Source organism: Berghia stephanieae, chromosome 6 (assembly GCF_034508935.2).
Source record: "Berghia stephanieae isolate SIO BIC M18660-M18661 chromosome 6, UCSD_Bste_1.3, whole genome shotgun sequence".
Taxonomy (NCBI): Eukaryota; Metazoa; Mollusca; class Gastropoda; order Nudibranchia; family Aeolidiidae; genus Berghia; species Berghia stephanieae.
Window position 1 is genome coordinate 19874520 of NC_088365.1, and position 27047 is coordinate 19901566.

The 27047-nt window shown below is 34.1% G+C and overlaps 1 protein-coding gene across 1 annotated transcript; it reads right to left on the reverse strand.

The window, feature by feature from the left end:
• Positions 1-1284: 1284 nt before the first annotated feature.
• LOC144974654 (muskelin-like) lies at positions 1285-24230 on the reverse strand. The gene is made up of 21 exons (XM_078917737.1): positions 24144-24230; positions 22461-22612; positions 20453-20522; positions 18810-18952; positions 18091-18179; positions 14818-14927; positions 13036-13173; positions 12272-12326; positions 11334-11411; positions 10239-10262; positions 9808-9962; positions 9177-9290; positions 8480-8637; positions 6905-7052; positions 6082-6214; positions 5574-5629; positions 5213-5289; positions 4586-4700; positions 3957-4034; positions 2369-2533; positions 1285-1538 (listed from the first exon to the last, which is right to left on the reverse strand). Exons 2-21 carry the CDS (start codon positions 22604-22606, stop codon positions 1338-1340), a joined length of 2253 nt encoding a protein of 750 aa, XP_078773863.1. The 5' UTR covers positions 22607-22612; positions 24144-24230; the 3' UTR covers positions 1285-1337.
• Positions 24231-27047: the final 2817 nt, after the last annotated feature.

The following is a 27047-nucleotide window of genomic DNA, read 5'->3' on the forward strand; positions in this document are numbered from 1 at the left end:
TGCGCTGACTTTTCTGTAGCCAAGTTCATCAAATACAATTCTATGGGCAGAAGTTTCCGAAATTTCAAGACTGCTTGCGATTTCATGAAGTTTCAACCTCCTGTCTTGACGAATAAGCTCATCAACTCGCTTCACATTGTCTTCTGACGTCGCAGTTATCGAACGCCCTCTCCCTTCCCTGTCTGTCAAGTCGGAATGGCCGGCTTTAAACAAATTACACCAGTGATAGACTTGTGTACGGCTTATAACATGCTCACCATATACACTCTGAAATTCTTTATGAATTTCGGTAGGATTCAGACTTTTGGCGTTCAAAAAACGTATGACAGCTCTGATTTCCTCCTTTGACCAAGTTTCAAGGTGGGCTGCCATCTTTAAAATCGTCTAGAAATTCATTGTGCAAAATGATGCACTTCATAATTTCTGGGAATATCCGTAAGGAAATAAGGAATATCATGTCGTTTACAGAATTTAAAAATCTCCACTGGTTGCTGAGCAATGGGCATTTTTCGGTTATTTCTGAAAGAGCCCTCGTAGTTTCAATAAAACTTATCAAAAATGAAAATTTGACACCATTGCTCCAATATTTAGGACTCTGATCAGTTATACAAATTTGATGAGAACAAATGGATCATTTATAAGGATAAACCAAGGACAGCTATACTGAAGCCCTCCTTGGGATAAATATATGACCGTTGCTTTTTTGTTTTCTTTTCTTATGAAAACTACGAATTATTAAATTTTCAAATAGGTAGGTCTCCATATATTATAGATTGCACATTTCATTACATTACAATACAAACATTATGATAAACGTTTTTATTTAGTTATAGATCTCAACCAGAATCACTGAGACTTGATTTTCATTACCCCCCCCCCCTCTCCCCCTCTCCCAAAGAATATTAATTTTATCACAACCTCTTCTTAACTCTCACAAGTTCACGTGATTGAAAATCGAAAAAAAAAATGTATATAAATATATATATATATACATATATATTCTTTGAAGGATAAATTATGCGCCAAAAATTGGGTTAGATCATATTATTTATATATATTTACATAAATGTATTTTATACATTTTATATATTATTATAATATATATAGATATAATTAAATATGTATAAATACAATGATCTAACCCACTTTATGCACATTTATCACTCAAAGTCAACCCCCCCCCCCCCTTGAAAGCCAGTTTTAAAAGAAATTAACTTAACAAACATACTTAAACTTCAAATTCTGCCCTGTAAAAAAAAAAAAAAGTTCAGTAAGAAATATATCTTTGACTCGAAACATTATACAGGTCAAATTTATTTTTTAAAATTCACAATGAGTCAATATAATAATGGCACGAGGTCCACCAGGTTTTCTTTGGGTTGTGTCATTGACTCTGGGAAAAAGTCAACTAGTTGATCGAACAGCTGTGTCCGAGACTTGAAGAAGTGGCTACTGCTGGATAGTGGTTCCATCTGCTCCGCTGCTTCTTCTTCTTCCGTCTTGGCCGTTGGGAATAGTGATGATGTCAATAGCTGAAACTAGTGAGGGGAAAGGGGAAGATGAAGCAAGCAAATAGAAAACGTGTCAAGTCAAGTAATATTTATTTTCCGAGTAATGGAAGCAAGAAAGAATGCGCTAGTTTTCATACATTTACATGTTAGCAATCAACGACTCTTATAGGTTCAAATGGGTTGTAGAGAGGAGATAGGGTGTTGGTGTGTAGATGGGGGAAGGGAGATCAGGATGTAGACGAAAAAAACCCCCAACAAAACAATAAAACCAAATATTCTAAAAAGGATAAAACCAATGAATGGAACAGTGCCGACACATACTGCCTTAAATTTTCTTTTCTCCTTTTTTTTTTGTGTGTGTGTGTGAAAAGGGGGGTACCAAATAGTCAGATTAAGTGATTAATTGTTTTTCAAATTGGTCGATTTTTGAGTTATGTCCCCTGGAGATGAATTAAGCAGTGTCTAATGTATAAAGGGCTACCCTTTGTTTTTTTTCTAAGTGATAAAAGAATTATCATTTTTTTTGGAGCTTTTTTTTATACAGCGCAATATCCACTAAATGTGCTCAAAGCGCTTTACAAGGGGTCCCTGGCCAACAACAACATTTTACAGGCAATGTTACAATTTTTCCGGACAGAGACAACACTGTTAACGGCCAGGTACTCATTTTACACTTGAGTACGGTGAGAGAATGTGAGTTTTTTAAGAACCATCTCCAAGGACTCAACTATGTGCCGAGCGAGGCTCGAACTCAGGACCTTCCGATCCGAAAGCGAGTGTCATACCACTAGACCACATCGCTGCACATTTTTATATCTAAAAGAAGAATTAAGCCAAATGATTATTTCTCTTTTTACCTCTTTGGTTTGTTCGAAGTCATCATGATTGACAGTTTCGGCCAGTTCCGTCTGTAAGTAAGACAAGGCTTTCCTGGGATTGGTACTACTCATCTCTATAAAGTGATGTTTTCGGATGAGGTAACGGCACTGACGGAGGAGATTTTCACATGAAGGTCTTGACAACTGTAAACAGAGAAATAGTTGTAATATAGTTGAGATCGTTGTTTCATTAATGAGAGACATATAAAATATCATGATGATGTGCTGTGATGTGGTCTAGTGGTATGACACTCGCTTTCGGATCAGAAGGTCCTGGGTTCGAGCCTCGTGCTCGGTGCATAGTTGAGTCCTTGGAAAAGGCTCCTTACTCACACTCTCTCACCATACTCAGGTGTAAAATGAGTACCTGGCCGTTAACAGCATTGTCTTTGTCCGAAAAATTGTAATATCGCCTCACAGGCGTCATGTCTCGTTCTACATGTTAAAAGTTGCTGTTGACCAGGGACCCCTTGCAAAGCGCTTTGAGCACATTTAGTGGATATTGCGCTATATAAAAGCTCTTTTTTTTATGATGATGAGGGCTATATGTAATGATGATGATGATGAGTATGATTATGATGATCCACCATGCCCATTTTTTATTGTAATAAATTTCTGCTATCATGTCTAGAACAGATTTCTATCTTTTAATGGCCATGAGCAGTTCATCAATCATATGTGCAGTGGACCATACTAAAGATCAGCTTTATATTACAATAGTACAGATGTCAATTAGAAAACAGTGGAATTCTTTCAAGATGGTGTTGACTGAATCTTACCTGCTACAAATATAATTAGAGTAAAATCTGGAATTAAAAACTGGTAATACGCTTAATCAGTCGTAACGTCACTTCCCTCGTAATGAAGCATGGTAACTTAGTAACTGGCTCTAAACTATCGGAACAATGGTGGACGCCCTTATGAAATATTTCTCCGACGAGCATAAAAGCGAATCCAGAGGAAAAAAAAAACATTATAAATCTGATCATGTTTTGACTTTTACATATTCTGATCACAAGACATATGAAAAGTTCGAGCCAGCATGAAGAATAAAAAGTACAGATTTTCTTTGTTTAGAACCACGATGGCCGCCATTGCTGGGTGACGTGACATCAGACTATTGAATCCAATTGCCATACTATATATCTAAAGAGAACATGATTTGTTGATTAAAACTTGTTTAGGACCGGTTCAAGAGTGCTGTAATTTCATCCTTTCTTTGAGTTATCAAATACAATCTTTGTTTATCATATGATTTGTGTGAATATTCATTTAAAAAATAATAATAATAAAAGTAATAATAATAATAATAATAATAATAATAATAATAATAATAATAATAATAATAATAATAATAGTAATAATAACAATAATAATAATAATACATTTTATTAACTGTAATAATAGTAATAATCATAAAATAATAATACATTATAACTTAATAATATAATAATAAATAATAATAATAATAATAATAATAATAATAATAATAATAATAATAATAATAATAATAACAATAATAATAATAGTGAGAATAAAATGAAATAGTAGACCAATACAGACTTACCTTTAAGGACCAGAAATCATCCAATCGAGTCTTGGGCATTGAGTCTTTTCCAGGATTTCCACCAAACAGGTAATGGGTCTAAAAACAGAAAGTGTATATATTATTATTATAATAAGTTACCATTACCACATTATCTCATTCATCTGTGGTGTTTCATTCATCCTGTTTTGTTGATAATGGGGAAACCCGAAATGTTCATTTGATCTGTTTTTGTAATTAAATTGAAGCTTACATTCGATTTTCACATTATTATATATTTTGTCATCATATATGACACGACTGACATTCATCTTGAGCACAAAATTAAACAGTTCTTTCCAGCTTTTTCCAAAGATAGTATATAAACGCCCAATGATTTGGGATCAATGAAACGGCATTATAATCTTAAAAACTTCACATATATTCGCTAGTATTTTGCTGGAGTTCATTTAATAAATTATTTCAGATGTACTTGTAAAAATAACCGATTCATGTTACAACAATTTTTTTTTTTTAAATGAGCTGGGAACTATTTTTCTCTCTATTTGACTGGGATATCTTAATAATATCTACAGCAATTTGAGCTTTTGTTGCACAGTATTGTCCCTCAGTATAATTATATTAAACATAATGTTTTGGATATCTCATACCTTATGCACATGATCGTAAACTAGTTGATGTGCAAATCTAGGCATGGGCTCTGTGTGCTGCACCTTGATTCCAGTGGATTGTTGACTGGAACTCTCACTGCGATAGATACATGACCTGCAACAACATTTGGAAACTGTATTATGTAATAACAACAGACGAATGTGCCATATAACACTATATCGAATAAACATGTGTTTTGAAGTGTCATAAAGTTAGAGGGCGGGAGGGGGGGGGGGGGGGGGGGGGGGGGGGGGGGGGGGTTTGGGTTTGTTTAATTTTATTTTTTTTAATTTTTTTTTTTGGGGGGGGGGGGGAAGATTATATCTTGAAGTAATGGTGTAAGTATGAAATGAATAAACCAGCCCATTCACAATTTTCAAAATACAAGTGACCCAGCATCTAAAAGTACTGAACTATTGGCTGTGATACTTGGACTAAATTTATATGCATTGATGAAGAAAAATAATAAAGTTCATTCAACTGAAAAAAAAAAACCCACGTATTCTTGATTATTTTAATTTAACTTTTTACTTCACCGCACCTCCTTCAACCAGACATATCAACATCAGATTGAGGCATTAAAATTTACAAAAAAAGTATTACAAAGAAAAAAAAATAATACTTACCATCTGTCTTTGTGTATGTTATAGACCCAAAATGAATTTTTCATGTTCTCCTTCTTATCTTTGTCTCTGCTTAATCCCTAAAAAAAGAGAGAAAAAATATGAGGTAAACCCTTAAGCATTACCTTTAAACGTATCAAGCCTAAATATTTTCACTCATCACATAAAAAAAATAAAAAAATATTCTATTTCTTTCTTGATATAGAATTCACAACTTCTGTCCACTGTTTTTCATGAAGTACTTTTATAATGTTCTTTGTAACAAAACGGAATTTATCTCAATCAGAATTAAACTTTGTTACATCCTTAAGAGTTATGTCCCCTTAATAATTCAATTGTAATTTTCTGTTATGAAGAGACTTACCGAAAACACGTGAATTTCATTCAACTCGGGATCTAATGTTGCTCTTTGTGTAAAGCCTGGTTGAAAAATTGAACACAGAAAACCATTTTAAACTAAACAAATAAACCCAAAACAAAATATTCATTGTCAAAGTGTTGAAGAACATGCTGAAAAATCAAAATCCTTATTCAACAATGATCGTAATTAAAATGATGAATTAATAATATTACTAATAATAATAATAATAATAATAATAATAATAATAATAATAATAATAATAAAATAATAATAATAATAATAATAATAATAATAATAATAATAATAATAATAATAATAATAATGATAATAATAGTAATAATAATAATAATAATAATAATAATAATAATAATAATAATAATAATAATAATAATAATAATAATAATAATAATAATAATAATGATGATGATGATGATGATGATGACGACGATGATACTGATAATGATAACGATGAGGATGATGATGACAATGATGGTGATGATAAGAGCCAGACCTGCTTGGTACCCATCCTTCCCCGTGGCCTGTGTCACATGTCTGATGGTCTTGGTGTCCACCTGATATGCCAAAAAGTCATTGAGATACTCTTTGGATCGCTGACCAGCAAAAATGTACAATTCACGTTTTACCTGGAAAACAATGAAATTATCATATATGATATGATATGATATAAGTCCAGATTTTTGTAGGCTTTTACAGCCTTTTCTCTGCTCTTGTGCATTCATGAACGTATTTAATTCACGTCTCTCAAAACTGGGCATGCCACATAATGGAAGGAGGTGTTTGAATTAAAACTTGAAATTATCATTATCATCATCATAGTTTGTCGCTCCAACACCGAACCCACTCCACAGCATCTGTGGACCAGACTCTTAGGTCATGGTCAGTGCAGCAGCTGGGCATTCTCAAAGGATGTGCTCCATCGTCTGCTCCAGGCATCCACATGTACACAAGATAGTCTCAGCCAGCCCCCACTTTTTCATGATCCCAGCTGTTCTCTCAATGAAATTCTACTAATACAAAATGAACTAAAGTTCTGAATTAAAACAAAAGGTAGTTGAACTTATATCAAAAGACATACGTACTCTTGGAAGTTGTGAAATTAATTGTACCATTACCTTTAAACGCTATCAAGCCTAAATATTTTCACTCATCAAAAAAAAAAAATATAATATTCAACAATATTCATAGGCTTAAAAAAACAAAATAAATATGATGTACTGATTTCTGCTGAATTAAACCAAAAATAAAAAATAAAATTGAATACAATAAATAAATACAACGACTCTTATTGGTCGTATTAGACTGAATTCACTCACTGGATGAAAAAGCATGGAGTGGCCAATACGAGATCTGAGAGCTTGTGAATCCTCTTGCAGTAATGTCCAAGAGTTGGAGGGGATATGGAAAGAATAAAGACCACTAAAGATGTGCTCAGGAGGACGATCACCTTCGGTATCACATGGACTGGAAGCAAAACAAAAATGTACATCAAGGAAAAGAATCTGCATATAATGTGAAAAAACTTATCATATCAAAATTCTTGCTTACAATTGAACAATGAGACTTTTAATGAATAAGATGATTACATTATCCTTAAATCTATTTACTATGGAAGTACATAATGCAGTGCAAGCCACTTAATTTGAACAGCACCATTACACAGAAATCGGCTCCAAAGTGATTGGGATGTTGGGTTTAATAGCACATATAGCAGAATGTTCTTTGAGATGCACACTTCAGGAATAACTAGTTTTACAACTTTTAATTTCATGTAAAACTAATGGGAATGAAAAAGGATTGATGGCTCAAAATATAATAGAGATACAAAATTCTGAAGCTTTTCATAGCAAATCTTATGTCTCTTCTCTTTTAAAAAATCATTATCTTTATAGCCTTGTCAATTATAATTTCTGGTCACTTTCTCCTGATATTTATTGTTAGCCATTGGAAATCTTAAAAATTCGTTGTTCTCAAGAAAAAAAACAAGTGGTCTCTGTGGTTGGTATTATAGAAAAGTGGGCTAGCTTGCATTATGAAAATGCTTTGACAAAGTCATTTAGACGCTTTATAAAAGCATTCGACCTATTTTATCTAAAAAACATACACTTTTTAATATTAAAAGGTTTAAGATAATGTACAGACATTTCAAGCAGAAAGTGAGTGAAAAAGAAAATGAGAGTTCTGAGCATTCATATAAAATATCAACTTATTTTCAGCACGATTAAATAACACAGTCCTACAAATGTGTGCTCTGGCAAGTCATTTTATTTTTCAAGTTTTACTGATTGAAGATGCGGTGAAGTTCCAACAGAGAAGCCAAAAATTCGTAAGTGTACATTAAAAAAATACCCCAAAAACACCCCAGTAATTAGCAGGTCTGTATTGAATGAGCAACAAAGTGATGTTCACTCCTTCAATCACAAGAACAAAAAAGCAAAGCGGTTGACCACGAACATCAATATACAAAACTAAGACGTGACCTCGGAACTTGTTGGCCAACAGATAAAATCAATTCAAGATCTTGAAACGTGCAAAAGAACCACGGGAAAGCAGCCCGGGCGGTAAAGTCTGTCGATTATTCAGTGGAAGGGCCTTAACTCACTCAACCCTAACACCGACTATGTCCGTAGTATCCCGGGTTTACTTTTACCCCATGCCTATTTATTACATTTTTTCTGAGACAAATTATAGGCGTAGTATCAAAACTAATGTTTTTAGTTTTTACATGATGGTAGTTGAATAAAACTATCAATGCACATGATCATTTTTAATACATTTTTTCCAATTTTGAAAAGTAGCAAAATTCTCTAGGATTGAGTGAGTTAAGTGAAATCAGTATTGATTATGCAGAGACAGAAAATAAAGAAGTGACTCATCAGGCACCGACTTACTTTACAAGCACTCTGCCTCCGAACACGTAAATCGTCTGGTACTTGATGTCAATAACCATCTGGTGGTCAAATATCAATCTGGGACCTCCCATAGCTGCTGTGTCTTCTGTGATGAATGTCCAGTGTTGGCTCTCAATATCATACATGTAGAAATCACACTTCAGAGAGAGAGAGAGAGAGAGGGGAGGGGGAGGAGAGGGAGAAGAAAAGACACGAGACAAACAAAATTAATCAGATACATAATATATAATAATATATATATATATATATATATATATATATATATATATATATATATATATATATATATATATATATATATATAATATATATATATATATATTAAATATATATATAATATATATACTTATATCCTAAAACAATAATTTTGGTCTTAATATAGTTTTGAGAGAGAGAGAGAGAGAGAGAGAGAGAGAGAGAAGAGAGAGAAGAGAGAGAGAGAGAGAGAGAGAGAGAGAGAGAGAGAGAGAGAGAGAGAGAGAGAGAGAAGAGAGAGTGAGAGAGAGAGAGAGAGAGAGAGAGAGAGAGAGAGAGAGAGAGAGAGAGAGAGAGAGAGAGAGAGAGAGAGAGAGAGAGAGAGAGAGAGAGAGAGAGAGAGAGACTGAAGAAAAAGAAAGAGATAATAAAGTGTTATCATTTAAAAATTCATTTTGCCATACCTCTTCTCTGCCCTTACCTTTAATCTGTCACCTTTCCTCACTGATGCATCTAGATATCTTCCCAATGTGAAAATCTGTTTGCGTTCATAATCAAAGGCCATCTTGTGACAAGAACGAGCTGACGGGCCACCCTGAGTAAATCAATCAAATAGGGTTGAGCAGAAATATATTTTAAAAATAACAAACCAGCCGATAGCTATCTCCTCTATGTCTTTGGTATTTAGACTTAAATCATGCATTAAAGCTTCATATACTAAATAAGATCTATCTCATCCCGACCTTAACGCCGATTGATTTTTACTTTTATGGCTCTTCAAAAAAGGTCCTTTCCAGGATGAGTGAAATATAATCATTAAAATTACTGTCATAAATAATATAACGCAGAACAAAATTTTCAGCAAAATTCACAAGTCGAATAAATTAATAAACAAAAAAACAAAAACAACAACATATAAATGAAATAACAAAGGAAGAATTATATACATAAATAAATAATTACACTAATTGCAAAGTGTCTCCTTTATAACTGTGATGTATTAAGATTATGAAGATTATTAAGAACGGGCATAAATCTTGATTGAGTAATCAAGTACTAAGTACTTTGGTATTGGTATATACCACAATAACCATAACACAATTCCAACTCACGTCTGCCTCGGTGTCTTGTGATATACATGTCCAGGTCCCAGAGGGGAGGTGATAGGACCAGAAGTCAGCCAGATCGTGATTGCCATCCCATCCTCCAAACATGTATATGGTCTCCGTCAAAACATCGACACACATCTGATGACCCCCACGCATACCTGGCCTGACTCTAACCCGTTCTTTGAAAGACGATGCCCATACACAAACCATGACATTGAAAACCAAAGAGATTTGATATTGTAAGAAACAAATCAAATGAAAAATTAATTTCTATAATCTCTGTGTCTCGGTGTCTTGTGATTTACATGTCCAGGTCCCAGAGGGGAAGTGATAGGACCAGAAGTCAGCCAGATCATGATTGCCATCCCATCCTCCAAACATGTATATGGTCTCCGTCAAAACATCGACACACATCTGATGACCCCCACGCATACCTGGCCTGACTTCTAACCCGTGTTCTGTTGAAAGACGATGCCCATACACAAACCATGACCATTGAAAACCAAAGAGATTTAATTTGTAAAGAAATCAAAATCAATGAAAAATAATTTTTCTATAATCTCTGTGTCATTCCCCCCCCCCCCCTGAAATCTCTTTGCAATATCATAATTTCACCTAGAATTCACCTAATGCCAATGCATCAAATGTGAAAACTTTAATTTTCATCACAGCATATAAGTTTATCTGAGATTTATGAGTAATTGAATACTGATTTGGTGGAAATTACTTCTCATACAAGCATGGGTGAAAGTTACTCAATGATATTAATCCTGCAAAGGCATCTCAAAAAAAAATCTGCAACTACCAAAGAGAAAAAACAGAATGCGTTAATAAACCGTTTTTCATTGAATTCGCAGAAAAAAACGCGAGACCTCTTTCAAAAAAATCCTGCCATGCCGATTTCCGGCGAACTTCACCTCATACAAGCCAAAGGATAGAAAGCAATTGTCAGATTCCTTTTCATAACATGAAAAGAATGATAAACTTTGTCTTCACGATAAGGCTCTTAAAGCAAAAGATTAATAATAATTGATAATATTGGGGGGGGGGGGGGAGGGGGGGAAGGGCGATGGACAAAAAGGGAAATAAGTGGGGGGGGGGGGGGTGATTTCATAAAATAACAAAAGATAACAATAAAAACGAAAACACCAAAACTAAATCCCCGCTATTTCACACGAGACATACATAATAAGATTTAAGTCAGAGGGGAAAAGAAAACTATATGAAATTAAACTTATAAAAGTATATATCAAGCAATTATTTTATAGCGATGTAAAGACCACCTAACAGGTACAAAGGAAGTAAAAATAAAATAATAAATAACAAAACAAAAACAATGTAACAGACAACATACAAAACTAAAATACAAAAACAAAAAATAAAACAAACAAAAAATAATAACAACAACAACAACAAAGCAAGCCAACCCTTCACCACCCCCCCCCCCCCCCCCCCCACACACACACAGAGAAAAACAAACAATTAATTAAAAATAATAAAATGAACAAGCACAAATTACAGAAACTTACTTTTGGATCCAACCGGTTCTATGGGCGTCCACTCTGGCTTGTATTCTTGTCTGCTGACATACTGTTCAAATATACCCTCTGTAAGATAATTAAATTAAAATTAAAAGTTTATACTTTCACGACAAGAGCAAATCAACATCTCTCTATTTATGGTGATATCACTAATATAATATAGACCTGTAAATGAGCTCTATAAAAATTGACTGAAACTCTTTGTAATTCGTCGTAGCGGAAAAATTCAAAGAATCGAAATGAGAGGAAAACAGCAAGCTCGCTTGAGCAAAACAATGGCAATAATTTGCGCTGGAATTAATTAGGCTACTTACCGTTGTTCCTTATAATTAGGTACCCAATCAGTGAAGAAACTAGAAACGGTTAACCAGTTTGTTTACAATGTGAGGCAATCGAGATGTACTGTAGCAATCAATAACTTTCGATTTGTAGGTGTCGACATGACGCACTTCCGGCTTTCGCATTTTACTTTTTTCATACTTTTACTTCCCTCCAGGTAAATGTGGTCAATTTTGGCTTAGACGAAACAGTGAAATTTGTCGCTCAGCGGCTCAGTTAAAATTGGCTACCAAGGGATCATGACAGGTTTGGAAAGTGAAAAAATAATTTCACGAAGGCTGTGTGAAACTACACTGGGGTGTGTTCAGACACGGCAATTTTAAAAAGTGTCGCTTAGCCTTGGCTATATATCTATCGTTAATATAAACGGCCCATGAACTAAGCGTAGCGCTGTGAAACATTCCAAATTACTTTACGTCTTTCTTTCTTTCCTTTTTAAAAAATATTTGAATTTGACGAATTGATTGATTTCCGTTAATTGACTGAGAATTTACAGGTCTAAATAATATCATCATTATCATAATAATGTCAATGATGTCGATTGAAAGGATGATGATGATGATGATGACGATGATTGATATCCATACCATTATTAGCCTGGTCTATCAGTACTTCACAACCTTTGAAGTCACCATGTACCACCTGAAAACAAAAAAGTTCTGTCAAATTTACATTCACTTGCCTTTCAAAATCATTGTCTGTTTTTGTAAATATGGATAATGGTGGCTAATTAAAGGCAGGTTATGCACAGGCATTATTCATTTTAATTATCATACTACTGTGAAAATTAAGATAGATCGAAATAAATCTTTTAAACCATGTGTGGTCTTATGGCATGACACTAGCCTTAGGATAAGAAGGTCCTGGGTTGGGGCTGCGCTCTGAGCGACGCATAGTTGAGTACTCAGATAAGGCTCTTTACTCAAACTCTCTCACTGTGCTCAGGTGTAAAATGAGTACCTGGTCATTAACAGTGTTGTCTCTGTCGTAAAAAAAAAAAAAATATTGAAATTTCGCCTTACGGTACAGACATCATGTCTCGTCCTACATGTTAAGTGTTGCTGTTGGCGAGGCACCCTTGTAAAACGCCTTAAGTATGTTCATTGGATAATGTGCTATATAAAAGCTCAAGTATTTTATAATTTTGAACTTGAAATAATTTTCACCTCATGGTTCACCTCAACACACCAAAAAAAAAAAAAGAATTGAGACAGTCAATCACATATTTGAACTTGGCTAAAATAAGATCCAAAAATATCTATATAAACTAAATAATTCATCAGTAAAAGTGGCAGATAATTTACTGGACTCATAAATTTCAACTTAATGGCCAGTATCTTGTTCTACTCACCAGTAAATTATGAAGTTGTGTTAAAATTGGATGTTCCAGAGATATATTGGTTTTCTTGCTCAATGCCTCATAAGCCTCTGTGTAGCAACGCTGTCGGAAATGTTTCAAACATAGCCTGATTGCCTCTCTTTCTCGATACTGGTATGTGTAAAAAGAATAATTCCCAACACATAAAATGGTACAAAAAAACAAACCAAAAAAACCCCAAACCCAAATAGTTATTGGAAAAGCAAATTTATAAAAAAGGAAAGTATAGAAAATTTTAATTAATTACAAAAACAAGATACAGTTAAAGCTCAATAATTTGAACACTTCTATCCCAAAAATTTATCTGGCTTAACAAATCATCAAAAACTGTGGACATGGTCTATATGATCATGACTTGATGAAGCTTATGTTTCTTTCATGTTTACTATTTCAAACCTTCATGGGCCTAGTCCAAATTTAGTCTAACCTAATTTTTTTAAAAATAATAAATAAATAAAATAATTCTCCAATTATTGATATGGAGAATACCACAGACATACCGTGTTACCCCTATCAATTGTATCACTTGCTTTCAAAAAAATGAGTCAAAAGAAAGCACTTATTTATTACAAAGTGTTACCTTCTAGTTACAGACACACTGAAAAAAAAAATGACTATAAACTGTAAACAGAAGGAAAGATGACTTGCACGGTTCACTTTCTAAACTAGTTGGGTTACCTGTTGCTTGCAAAGATCTAAGCTTCTTGTTAAATGATTAAAATGGTAAAAGAAAATGTTTCAATACTACATGAACATTATCTCAGCTAAATTCAAAGAAATGTAGTTGACTCCATAAAAAAGTACATAGATTATGAAATTATGGATGGACTGTATTATTTTATATTCTTGAATTTGAACCAAATATCAAAAGATTATGAAATGATGGATGGACTGTATTATTTTATATTCTTGAATTTGACCAAATATCAAAAGATTATGAAATGATGGATGGACTGTATTATTTTATATTCTTGAATTTGACCAAATATCAGAAGATTATGAAATGATGGATGGACTGTATTACTCGTATTTTATATTCTTGAATTTGACCAAATATCAAAAGATTATGAAATGATGGATGGACTGTATTATTTTATATTCTTGAATTTGACCATATATCAAAAGATTATGAAATGATGGATGGACTGTATTATTTTATATTCTTGAATTTGACCATATATCAGATGTTTGACTTCGACTTATTATGACCTTATGAAAAGAATTTTATCAAATATCATTAATTAAATTCATCTGTAATTGTAACGTTACAAAAGGTCATCAAAAGTGTAAAAAATCCTGCTTAAATATCAATCAATGAAGTTAACAATTAAAGAAATCACTTCAATCATATAGAGGTCACTATTGTGAAAACTTCCAGAAAACACATTGATACCACAAAAGATTTTAGAAGAATGTACCAGATAGATGAAGCAGCAAGGAAAAAAACATAATGATAAAATTCAGCCAGAAAATGAAAAAAAAAAGACAATCATAACTGAAGAGCAACTTACTTATGGGATAGCGTGGCTTCGAGGTAAGGTCTTTGCTTCGTACTTGAAAGGTACAGAGTTCGATCACCCACCACGCTGTGTGGCCTTGAGCAAGTCACCTCGCCCTAGCTCACTTTGTGACGCTGCACTGCGGCTGACACCTGGGTTATTCCAGTCTTCCCTTGCAATAGACCCTAAAGACAAATTTCCCCTTGGGGATGAATAAAGGGAATCTTACCAAAAAAAAAAAAAAAAAAACACTCACTGTATTGTACCAATTCATACAAGGTTTGACATCCTCCCACCGGTTGTTGCCAAGGATCTCAACATACCATATGCTGAAATTAAAGCTGGGACCCCAAGCTTGTAACGGCACTGAGAAGTATGAAAAGATTATGAACCAATGACTATCTAATCTAAAGAAGGATAACTAAATCATATCACAAAACAAGAGTGAAAGAGCTCAGAGAGAATTAATTTGACAAAATTTATCAATTCCCCGCTTCAACATTGCATTGTTTACTATGCTCATGAAATAATGATGATAATAAAAATAATAATAATAATAATAATAATAATAATAATAATAATAATAATAATAATAATAATAATAATAACAATAACACACTGCTGTTTATTTCTTCATAAAATCGGATCACTTAGTTATACTGCTGGAACCCAGCAAGTGATTGACAACAGCAGCTGCATGCTGTAAAATTGGCTACCTGGACGGGGATTCCCCTTTTTTAGGGTTAAGACACAAAGTATTGCATTTTTGTGATGTAATATAACACCATATCTAGATGACCACTTACATTACAATAATATTAACTTATGGAACAGACAGTAATACTTTCACTTGTTATGTTGGTTCTTTTTTCGTTTTATTGTGATTATTCTGATAGGTTTTCTAAGCAATTTAAAATCCCTACTATTTTAAAATATTTTTGTTGTTTTGCGGACAATAAAAAATTAAAATCTTTAAAATCAGACGTTGGATTCCGAAACTAATTAATGCTTTGTCCAGTCTTAATATTATTACACAAAGTAAAACATTCATTTTCTGATTCAACACATTTTAACTACGTTTTTAATGGTCATAAATGTAATGGGCTGGACATCTGATATGTTCTCTTTATTTGTATTTTGTATTGTATTTAAAAGATATGGAGATAAGTTGATTAAACAATTTAACACACTCCTGAAGAACATATAAAGCAATATATTGTGTGTGTAGGTTTTACTTCACTATTACAAATAGAAACAAAACCATCGTCATTACACCAAACAACAACACCATCACAGTGGCGTAGTAGATAATAGAAGCAATGAATATGGTAGAAAAAGGCATCTCTCTCTCTCTCTCACACACACACACACACACACACACACACACACACACACAAACATGCATACATACACACATACATCCTGCATATATACACACATACAAACGTAAAAGACAGGCTAAGAGAAATGCATCACAGTCACAGTCACACTACACCTAATTCATATCACTGACAACAACGATATAACATCAACAGTTAGTACAGATAGTATTCCACAAAGGCAATTTGACTGGGGAAAATAAGAAGAGGGCGGGAGGGGGGGGGGGGTTACTCAAACATAGCCAAGATAGAGAAAATAACAGTGGCACCTCCTTGGAATTAAGAGACATTCAGACAATATTCACATTGTACAAGTAGTGCAGCCGGTGAATAAAACCTTCCCACATCAATCAACAGAGACATGAATGAAACAAACCTATTCATTTCATATTTCTTAAATCAGTAACAGATGTGTATTTAAGAACTATTATTGTAGGGCTACTTGCAGAGTGTATATATATATTCCTGTACTACAATAAGTATGACTTCTTCACTCCTATACCATATTCGTGGGAACGTTTAGTGATAAAACTGTAGAATTGGTGTTGTAGAGTGTTCCATGGTCAGTGGGAGTCCAGGAAATGATTATGACATTGTTTACATTGTGTAACTGGTCCAAATTCATCACCCACGATAGCCTGGACATCTCATAGACTGCTAGATATTCCCAGTGAAATTTGATACCCCACCCCTACACTTGTTACATATTTGTTGAACTGAATTAACATTAGTGCAACAGAAAGTAGACAGTTTGTACTATGTACTAGTGGGAATAATAATAAACTGCAACGTCTGATTGTTGTTGTAGGGATTCCAGAAATATTTGATTTAAATGATAAATGTAGTGAAAATGTGAGTCTACTTTGCTGTCTTCCTGAGAAAGAAATATACTGATGATATCTATGATATTTAGTCCACTGTGTGAGGGGGATTTCAATCTATAACATGAGTGATATTGGTTTACATTTAAGATAATTGTCACTTGGCTATGCCATTATTTATCAGACCAATTAGACTACTCGCTTCACTGACTGCAGGCACGTGCCATACCAGAGCGCAGGTAAAGAGAAGGAGAGTAGTGACCTCTTGACCTAGCATCTCAACTAAGTGATCCGCTGGTAAACCACTGTGAACAATAATAATAATAATAATAATAATAATAATAATAATAATAATAATAATAATAATAATAATAATAATATATGTCATTCATCCAAAAAAAATGGAAATTCGTTTACAGACGTGGCATGCATAAGTTTAAGAACCAAGAACTGCAAAGGAATAAAAGATGATGAAGATGATGATGAAATACTTTAAACACAAAAGGTTGAGGCCATGTGGTAAGATATTCGCCTTCGGATTGGAAGGTCCAGGGTGTCGAGTCTTCCTCTGAGCGGTGCATAGTTAAGTCCCAGGAAAAGACTCTTTTCTCACTTTCCTTCACCATACACAGGTGTAAAATAAGTAGCCATGGACGGTCCCAGGCCCGTGTAAACTCAGGGGGAGAATGTTGTGATAGCGGACAGGAAACTCAACTTCGTTTAATTACATTTCCGCTGATTATCTGGAGTGGACTGTACATGAAAGAGCAAAGCCACTTCACATCAATCAACTAAGAATTTATGTTGATGGCCATTAAAAAATAAATTTTAAAAGCATCATGTATTGCAATTTTAAATTACTGACAGGTTGCCCCCCCCCCCCCCCTGTGTGTAATGAGAATGAGAAAGAGGGGAGGGGGGGGGGGGGAGGGGAAGGGGAGTTGGAGGAAAGACAGGCATTCTAAACAAAATAAAAATAAAACACCATAGATGTTGTGAAAAACAATCAACTTGCTCATACTTACTGGTATACATGTATATCTATGCTTGTGTACAAGTTTGTTTGCATGTGAGTGTTAGGGAATGAGTATAAAACAATTCAGAAGCAAAAGCAATCCCTCAAACGCCTATCTCAAAAATAATGATTAAGTTCATTTTGAGGATGATAACAAAAAAATTTTAAAAATGGGACAATTCCTTTAATTCTAAAAAAAACTTTCACTTCGTCTTTCAACTGTTTTATATTTCAATATAAGAGAATAATAATGTGAGACAGTGGGCTTTTTCAAGGCTTCTTTGTGTTTTTGCTTTTTAACATAGCATACGTACCTATTTTAATGAAACGACACGGGAAAGGATGACCATCAATTTCATGCCGAAGGAGGAACTTCTCAGATTGGTGGTCATTCTTTAATCCTCTGAGAAGAGAACATAATTTGGTTAAATCCTTGATTATGTCAAAATATGTTGAAGAGCATCTACCCTTTTGCTATACCAAGTTCAAGCATATAAAAAATCAACTTTGCCGTTATATGAACTATAGAGTGATGTATATATCCACTATTAATGATGATGATGATGATGATGATGATGATGATGATGATGATGATGATGATGATGATGATGGAATGTTATTGTGATGGATTGATGTACAATTTATACATAAACTAATAAATAGAGGTGCCTAAATGAGTCAATAAAATGGAGATAAAGATAAAGGGAGTAAATCTGTGTAAATCATGAATGTGTTGTTCATCATGAGTCAGATTTACTCCCTTTATCTTTATCTCCAATTTTTACATAAGCTTTCAGTGACTGACTGCTCAAACATTTCTTGTATAGTGTCATCTGTTTTTCAATCTGTTACTTTTTACTGCATATTCTTTTAAGTGTCATCTAATTTTCAATCTACTACTGTGTACTCTTTATCCCTTTTTTATGTTGTTGGAAAGCACATATAACACATAATAATATCTTTTATGGAAATAAGATCGTAATTCCATTCAAAATATCTTGTTAGCTCATGACTGGTCACTTTTACAACTTACCCATCAAGAACTTCTATCATGTGATCTTCTGTCAAGCCTCCATACACTTTGAACTTCTTGAGATTGCATACATGCGTTTTCTCAAATTTGCCAAACACAATAAACTTTACAATGGCTGGCTTTTCAAGTTTAAGAACCAAGAACTGCAAAGGCATAAAAGATGATGATGATGATGATGATGATGATGATAGTAGTAATAATACAGTCCACTCCGGATAATCGCAACATCCTGGGATCAGCGAAAATGTCGTGATTAACAGAAGTTGGGTTTCCTGTACACTATTGCAACATTTTACACAAATATGGTAAACTCAAACTAGTAGTTATAAACCTTGTTCTTAGTCCACCACAAACTGAGCAATTTGATTGAAACAAAAACCATATGGCAGCCCTGTATAGATTTTGACAAGCAAAGGGAGCTTTTGGGGCAACCTGACATCTTATTCAGAGTGGATTCACAGTCACTCTTTTGTTCTTAACATTTGTAAGAGTGTAAGAGTCAAAGAGATTAGCCGTGATGAGAGATAATAAGCTCTCACCAAACTTGTTGGTCAGAATGCACAGTTGTCAATCCCAAAACAAAGAATATCATTTCTCAGTCTCTACTTACAAGAGTCATTTTCTACCTGTTGTTAGACTATGCCCAGCCCAATTGCCTCATATCTAATTGTCAACATAGATGAGCGCACGAACCCGTATTGAAAAGCCCAGCTCTATTTTGTCTCTATTAGAGTGGTGACACACTACTGTAGCATTAAACCCCGCCCACCTTGATTCTTCAACCTGTCATGATTTCACCCATGATGAAATTTAATCATGAGATTTTGTTTGATTGATTTCATGAATTTTCATCTTTTTGAGGTTAAAAATTTGTTGCGATTAACCGAAGTTTGGTGCAATTAAACAGCGACTTTTATATAGAATTAATTCCATTTCTTGGGAAATGTTGCGATTAACCGAATGTTGCGATTATCCAGAGTGAACTATAATAATAATCTATTCTAAAGAAAAATAGGGTTGGGGGTCAAATTGTTCATAACAGCCAATGTTAAGGTTTTGCCAACAAACACAGAATTACTTGGAAATCTAAAACTTACAAAAACTAATTTTCTTTTACAAATTGATAAATGAGTAAGTTGCAAACCTTTTCTAAATTAAGAGAAAGTTTATCACCCTTTGACCCAAATGATAATTTATAAAATCTACTAGCGGTTAATGATCGGCCATGTTTATTAATGTTTTAAGTTAAATTTACAGAGAAGATGTGTTGCATGATTCATATGCGAACACCTACAGACTTTATTACTGGAACGATTTTGATTGTTGATGGCTCAAAAGATTTGTGTTGATCTATGTTAATTTCCACAATAGTATTATAATCATATATAAGTGCATGTTCGCAATAGCCTCTTTTTTCTCCGCAAATATTACGGGTTTCCAACTAGTAGTAATGATAATAATAATAATAATAATAATAATAATAATAATAATAATAATAGTAATAATAATAATAATAATATCTTATTTGACCATTTGAGGCACTTTTTAAAAAATGTACAAACACAGTTAAGGTTTAACCAAGCAAAGATCTTTTGAGAGGTTGAATGACTGACTGAATGATACTGCATTTCTATCATGCTGACCTGAGGGGGGTTATTAGAATCTGAAGACCATCGGGACAGCTGGTCACCTGGCCTGTCATAATAGATGTTCCTGAAAGAATAAATTGACACAATAGTAATAATAGACCAAAGGCTACATGTGGCTGGTCTCTTTAATCAAACTCAACCAGGTATTAACCCTCTCCTTAGCAACCATAGGAAAATCGTCACATTCGTTACGATGCAACCGACAATTTTCTCATTCTGATGTCTCTTGTACATCATAAAATCTAAAGAAATGCTTTGGTTACAGCTATAAATACTAAACACTGTGTTGTAGAGCTTATTTTGCTGAACAACATTCTGTGTAGAATGCACTTGTTACTTTTTTGTTTGAGTAAGAAAAGTCTATTTTTGTGTAGGGTGGGTGTGAATTTTCGGGGGAAAATTCTAAAAATAGCTGGTAAGGAGAGATTAAAACAAAAATGTTGTTGGTTTGATATATGTCCTTGGCAATGTTATTTGAAATTATTTCTCAACATCATGAAGGTTAAAAGACTATGTTCTAAAGACATAGAGTCCTATCACAGAAAAAATGAAAAACAAAAGGTGCCTAAGTGACCCAGTAAAATGTCAAAAAAAAATATAAAGAGTCAATGTGACTCACATGTATGAAACAATACAAAACAAACCCTTAGCTTTCTTCGGGGGACATACAAAACATGCAAAAATTATGACAATCCCCCCCCCCCCCCCCCCCCCTACAAAAAAAACAAAACAAAAAAACCCCACACATTTGAATTATCACAGCAACATGGAAAGAGATAGAGAGACAAGAAAAATAGAATATAGATATAGGATAACTGAGCAGGTGATTGAAATTTGTGATTATTGCTAATTCCTAAACCCTAAAATGGAGAGAGAGAGAGAGAGAGGAGAGAGAGAGGAAGAGAGAGGAAGGAGAGAGGAGAGAGAGAGAAGAGAGAGAGAGAGAGAGAGAGAGAGAGAGAGAGAGAGAGAGAGAGAGAGAGAGAGAGAGAGAGAGAGAGAGAGAGAGAGAGAGAGAGAGAGAGAGAGAGAGGAGAGAGAGAGAGAGAGAGAGAGAGAGAGAGAGGAGAGAGAGAGAGAGAGAGAGAGAGAGAGAGAGAGAGAGAGAGAGAGAGAGAGAGAGAGAGGAGAGAGAGAGAGAGAGAGAGAGAGAGAGAGAAGAGAGGAGAGAGAGAGAGAGAGAGGAGAGAGAGAGAGAGAGAGAGAGAGGAGAGAGAGAGAGAGAGAGAGAGAGAGAGAGAGAGAGAGAGAGAGAGAAGAGAGAGAGAGAGAGAGAGAGAGAGGAGAGAGAGAGGAGAGAGAGAAAGAGAGAGAGAGAGAGAGTTTGTATATGTATGTGAAAGGGAGAGAGTGAGAAAAACAGGTGATAACTTGGTCATGAGTTATTCTAAGGTGGATAGATAGGGAATAAGAGAATATGCAGAAATTTAAATTGTTGATAACGATTGAACAAAGTATCTGTATAAAAGGGGAGGAAAGGAAAAGAAAAGTTTAAGATAAATAAAACTAACTTTGGAAAAATAGTGGTCCCCCAAAATAATGGACCTGCAAATGCTGGGACTCGTGACTAAAAAAGCTTTTTTTAAAAATTGAGCTTTTATATAGCGCAATATCTACTAAACATGCTCAAAGCGCTTTACAAGGGGTCCCTGGTCAACAGCAACATTTAACATGTAGGACGGGACATAACGCCTGTTAGGTGATATTACAATTTTTCGGACAAAGACAACGCTGTTAAAAGCCAGGTACTCATTTTACACCTGAGTACGATGAGAGAATGTGAGTAAAGAGCCTTTTCCAAGGACTCAACAATGCGTCGAGCACGAGGCTCAAACCCAGGACCTTCCGATCTGAAAGCGAGTGTAATACCACTAGACCACATAGCCGACTAGAGATATGGGTTTAAGTTTATCATCTCAGTTACAATAAATAAAATAATCTTTTTAAATTGTGACTTCAGAGAACCCCAAAAGGCCAGATGGCTGGACTGCGAAATACTTACTCTGGTAAATAACTGTATGAGTAGCTGGAACACTTATAAACAACAAATGGGATTTTTTCAGAAAAATCTGTGGCAAAGGAAGAAGAGGAAGATGATGGGATGGCATCAAAATTTGTCGGTGTTTGAAGGTGGCTGATAGGTTCCATACCAGTCTGAGAAAAAAACATAAAGTTTCTTTTTAGCTTAAAAAAAAAACAAAAAAAAAAAACAACGAATTTATCACACAGAGGGCGTTGAGTCCATCAATCATGGGAGAACTGCAATACAAGGTAATACTATCAATATACATTAACTCCATAATATATGGACCATACCATTCACTTGCTTTTTTGCCAAAGAAAGATAATTCTTTTGCATTCCACAACGCCAGGAAATACTGGGTTTCCTCAAATCATCTCTTAACAGGACATGGCAGAACTGCATCAATATGTGCAGATGGAAACTTGGGAACAGTGATGCCTGCCGGAAATGTCAGGTAGCTCCAGAGACCAGCGATAATCACATCGTCCTCCACTGTCCAGTAACTAAACTTGAAGGTGGCTACGAAGCAGTTCTTAGGGTGGAGGAAGACTTTCGAAGCTGGGTTGACGAAATTAATTTGGAGGTGTAGCCATACTTTTTAAAAAATTGTTTCCTTTCTTTCTTAATTCTTCTTTACTGATTTGTTTAGATAATTGTTCTTCTTCTTATTACCATTTTATTTTCTTTCATTAATTAGTAACCATTTTTATCAGTATACACTTACTTTTACCGTGTTTTATCATTGTTATAATAGTAATTATTATTATTCTGTTTAATTTTCCTTACACTATTACTATTATTATTATTATTATTATTATTATTATTATTATTATTATTACTACTACTACTATTATCATATTTACTAATATTATTATTATTAGTTAACTTTCAGTTTCAAATTCGTGTGTCTCAGATTTGATAAGTATTTTGTCAGAACTCTACTAAAGAGTGACAATACAGTGACACTGAGACCTGAGTCTGAGAGGTTAAGAAAGGACCAAAAATGAAGTCGAAGTTTGTTAGACTTTTATATTAGGAGGAGATGGGCTACTAAACTTGGTTGCCATATAATATTAATATTTTATAAATAATCCAAACCGAAAAATAACCCAGATTATTCACAATTAATCCAAATTTCAGAAGAAAAAAAATGTCTTAATTATCCTAATATTACCTATAGAAATATAGAAATGCCATCGACAAGAGTAGTGGTAATAAATAGTGTGTTATTGTTATTGCACTTTTTAAAATGTATTTTTGAAAACTTCTTGATTCTTACAGACAAAATTCAAAATAATCCAAAAATAATCAAGAACTCCAACAAAGACGTCAAAAATAAATAAAATAATCCTACCTGGCAACCCTGCTACTGCGTCTAGGATTAAAGAGATTTGCAATGGACAATTATACGAAATAAATCGTTGAATACAAATGATTCGAAGCGCATATTCATCACAATCCTCGAGATAAACAAGAACTTTAGATACGCAATAAAGTGTATAAAGTCTAAATCTAAATCGAATAAAGGCTGGGAAAGGCGTTGGGCCGTTGGGAGAAGGGAAGGCTTCGTTACAAAATGGTTTACAGTAGAACAAAAGGACTATATAATTCTTCATTGTTACGCAAATATACCAAAGGGAACCAAACTGGAACGTAAATTACCTTCGAAAAGCATAAAATCACAAGAAACTGACGTTACACAGGACAACTGTGGATTGTTCCAAGAAGATGGAAGGCTGTCATTATTCCCAGACGCCTGTCTGGGGATAATAAAAATTCGTTATCCCCAGACAGGTGTCTGGGGATAACCAATTTTTGTTATCCCCAGACACCTGTCTGGGGATACTATCCCCAGACGCATGTAGCAAGTGGGCAGAAAGATTTTATGCAAAATGCCAAACTAGGCGTGAAAAATACCAAATATTCTGGAAAAAATACTAGTGGTTGTGTCCCAAAACAGTTAATATATCAAGTGATATTTAACACAAGATGAAAGTAAATAGTGATCAAATGTCAAATCCAGCTCTTTTAAAAAAAAATATTTTAAAGCAAATGGATCAATGAAATTTCTTTTGTTACTTTGATCTGAAAACGTCAAACTGGCAATTCGACTTTTTATTTTCAACCAGGAAGAAAGTTGTTAATCATCAAATCTGTTCATAGTCCACCAACCATTTAAATTTTCATTACCTACCTACCTGTTAACTTTATTGACCATCTCTTGTTTCTATAATTTGCTCATTCTGGCCACAATTTTGGGGACGACCGGGAATAATTTTTATGTCGCGGACGAATTCCTAGGCCATGGTGTTGTTCGCCCCAAAGCCCAAAACCCACACTAGGGGAGGGCATCCGGGTCACCAAAAGGTCAACGATGCTTTAGGTTTTGAGAAGTCAGGTCATCGACGACTGAGAAGGTACCGACCTCGACTTAGTTCTCGATGCTTTTCTCGTCTCGAGAATCTCGGTCGTCGATGCTTCTCGTATTGAGTCCCGAGTCCCGAGTCTCGAGACTATACTGCGCGAGCGACGCACGCGTTACTAACAATGTGTACTATCTGCATTGTTCACCCCTCTCTCGTCGGCGATGATTTCAGCGAAGCTCGAGACTTTTTTGCGTCTCGATGCTTTTTTGAGTCTCGAGACTCAAAAAAGTCTCGAGCATCGCTCTAGTCATCGGTGCTTTCATTCAATACCTAGTCATTGGTATTGGGTATTGACGTTATATCATATTTTAAACAGCTAACAAAACACAAACGTCGTAAATAGATCAAAATGGTTATAGGTATCAATGTTTTATTATTATACAAAGTGAATTTATTTAATGTATTTTAAGTTTTAATACAAAAAAGCCATCCAAAGCTCAGTTGAAGTGCTACTTCTCGGGAATTCCCGACTTTTCCTTGGTCATCGAGTTCGGGAAGTTTTGAGTGTTGGTGGCCGATGACTTGAGGTATCATCGAGACTTCCGCTCGACACTAACCCACACCTGTTATTTTCCTGTCTGCTTCGCACAAGACAATACAATTTAGTATCACACGTCCACAAAACTAGATCCAACAACATACTTTTATTCGAATCAGAGATAAAAATAACTACCAAAACAAGGAAGCAAAAATGGTGGAAATATGTTTAGCTCATATATGAATTTAAAACATTCCGATAGCGGTGTGGATAGGCAGCTCAGTGGGTTAGGCCACCTTTCATTTTACTCCTTTTAGCTGCACAGATTCGACCCAGTTGCGACCGCCCCCCCCCCCCCCCCCCGGACACACACACATTTTTTTTTTTTTTTACTTTTTCTTTCTTTCTTCCCAATTGGTTTTCATTGTTTTCACTTTTGTTCCGAGTTCCGAGCAAGAGTTTTTTTTTAATCAGTTGAATTTTTTATTTCTCCGATAATATTATTTCATTATAATTTAATTTGCTCTAGATCTATTATTGTTTTTTTTTTTTTTTGTTTTGGTCAAATGATAATAATTATAATAATAATAATAATAATAATAATAATAATAATAATAATAATAATAATAATAATAATAATTGTAATATTTGTTATTATTATTACTATTACCATCATAATCATTATTATATTATTATCAATAATAATATTATTTTTATTATTAATACTCTTATTATCATACTATTACTATTATTATTATTATTATTATTATTATTATTATTATTATTATTATTATTATTATTATTATTATTATTATTATTATTATTATTATTATTATTATTATTATTATTATTATTATTATTGTTAACACTATTCCCTGCTCCGAGGGAAATCTCTCTTTTTCTTTTTTTTTTTTTTTATATTTTGACCTAAACCTTAGAGTTTGTTTTTTTTTTTTTGCTAAACCTTTATGTAAATGTTCCGTTTCTGAGCATGAATTTCTTAAATTGTTTTTATTTTTTAAAACAATTATTGTTTTTATTTTTAAAACAATTATTGTTTTTTTTTTCTCCTCTATCTGACCATTTGGTCGCTCTCTGAATATTTCTGTTTGTTTGCTTTTTAATTATTTATTCTTTTTAGACACTATTTGAGATCGGAGTGGGGACGAATATATTTGCTAGAAACTAGAAAAAAACAAAAGAGAGAGAGAGAGAGAGAGAGAGAGAGAGAGAGAGAGAGAGAGAGAGAGAGAGAGAGTTTAATAATATAAAAAGAGGTGGGGGGAGGATGGATGGGACATTTATTCCTTTCAACGTTCTGTAAAAAGAAGACGGAATTTAAAAAAAAAAAAATACGTTACCAGGATTCGAACCCACAACGTCGATTATGGTCAAACTTCCAGGCAGACGACTAAACCATTCGGCCATGACACCCACTTCGAAGTCGACGCATATTGTGTATATGTAGTAACAACTGATTTTAATGTTGATAATTTATGTTTTTATAGATATTTTATTAACTTTCCTTATTTCTATGTGCATCTGGAAACATTCCATGTTCTGGAATGTGGATAATTGTTTAAAAGAGCGGCGTTTCAAATATGCGTCTGGGGATAGTAAAAATTTGTTATCCCCAGACAGGTGTCTGGGGATAACAAATTT

Coding starts and splice junctions, on each gene's coding strand:
- LOC144974654 (XM_078917737.1), bottom strand. CDS start 22,606: ATGGAACCTATCAGCCACCTTCAAACACCGACAAATTTTGATGCCATC. Junction 5,630..6,081: donor GAAGGATGGGTACCAAGCAG/GTCTGGCTCTTA, acceptor TTTTTCAACCAG/GCTTTACACAAAGAGCAACA. Junction 4,701..5,212: donor AACATACACAAAGACAGATG/GTAAGTATTATT, acceptor ATGTTGTTGCAG/GTCATGTATCTATCGCAGTG.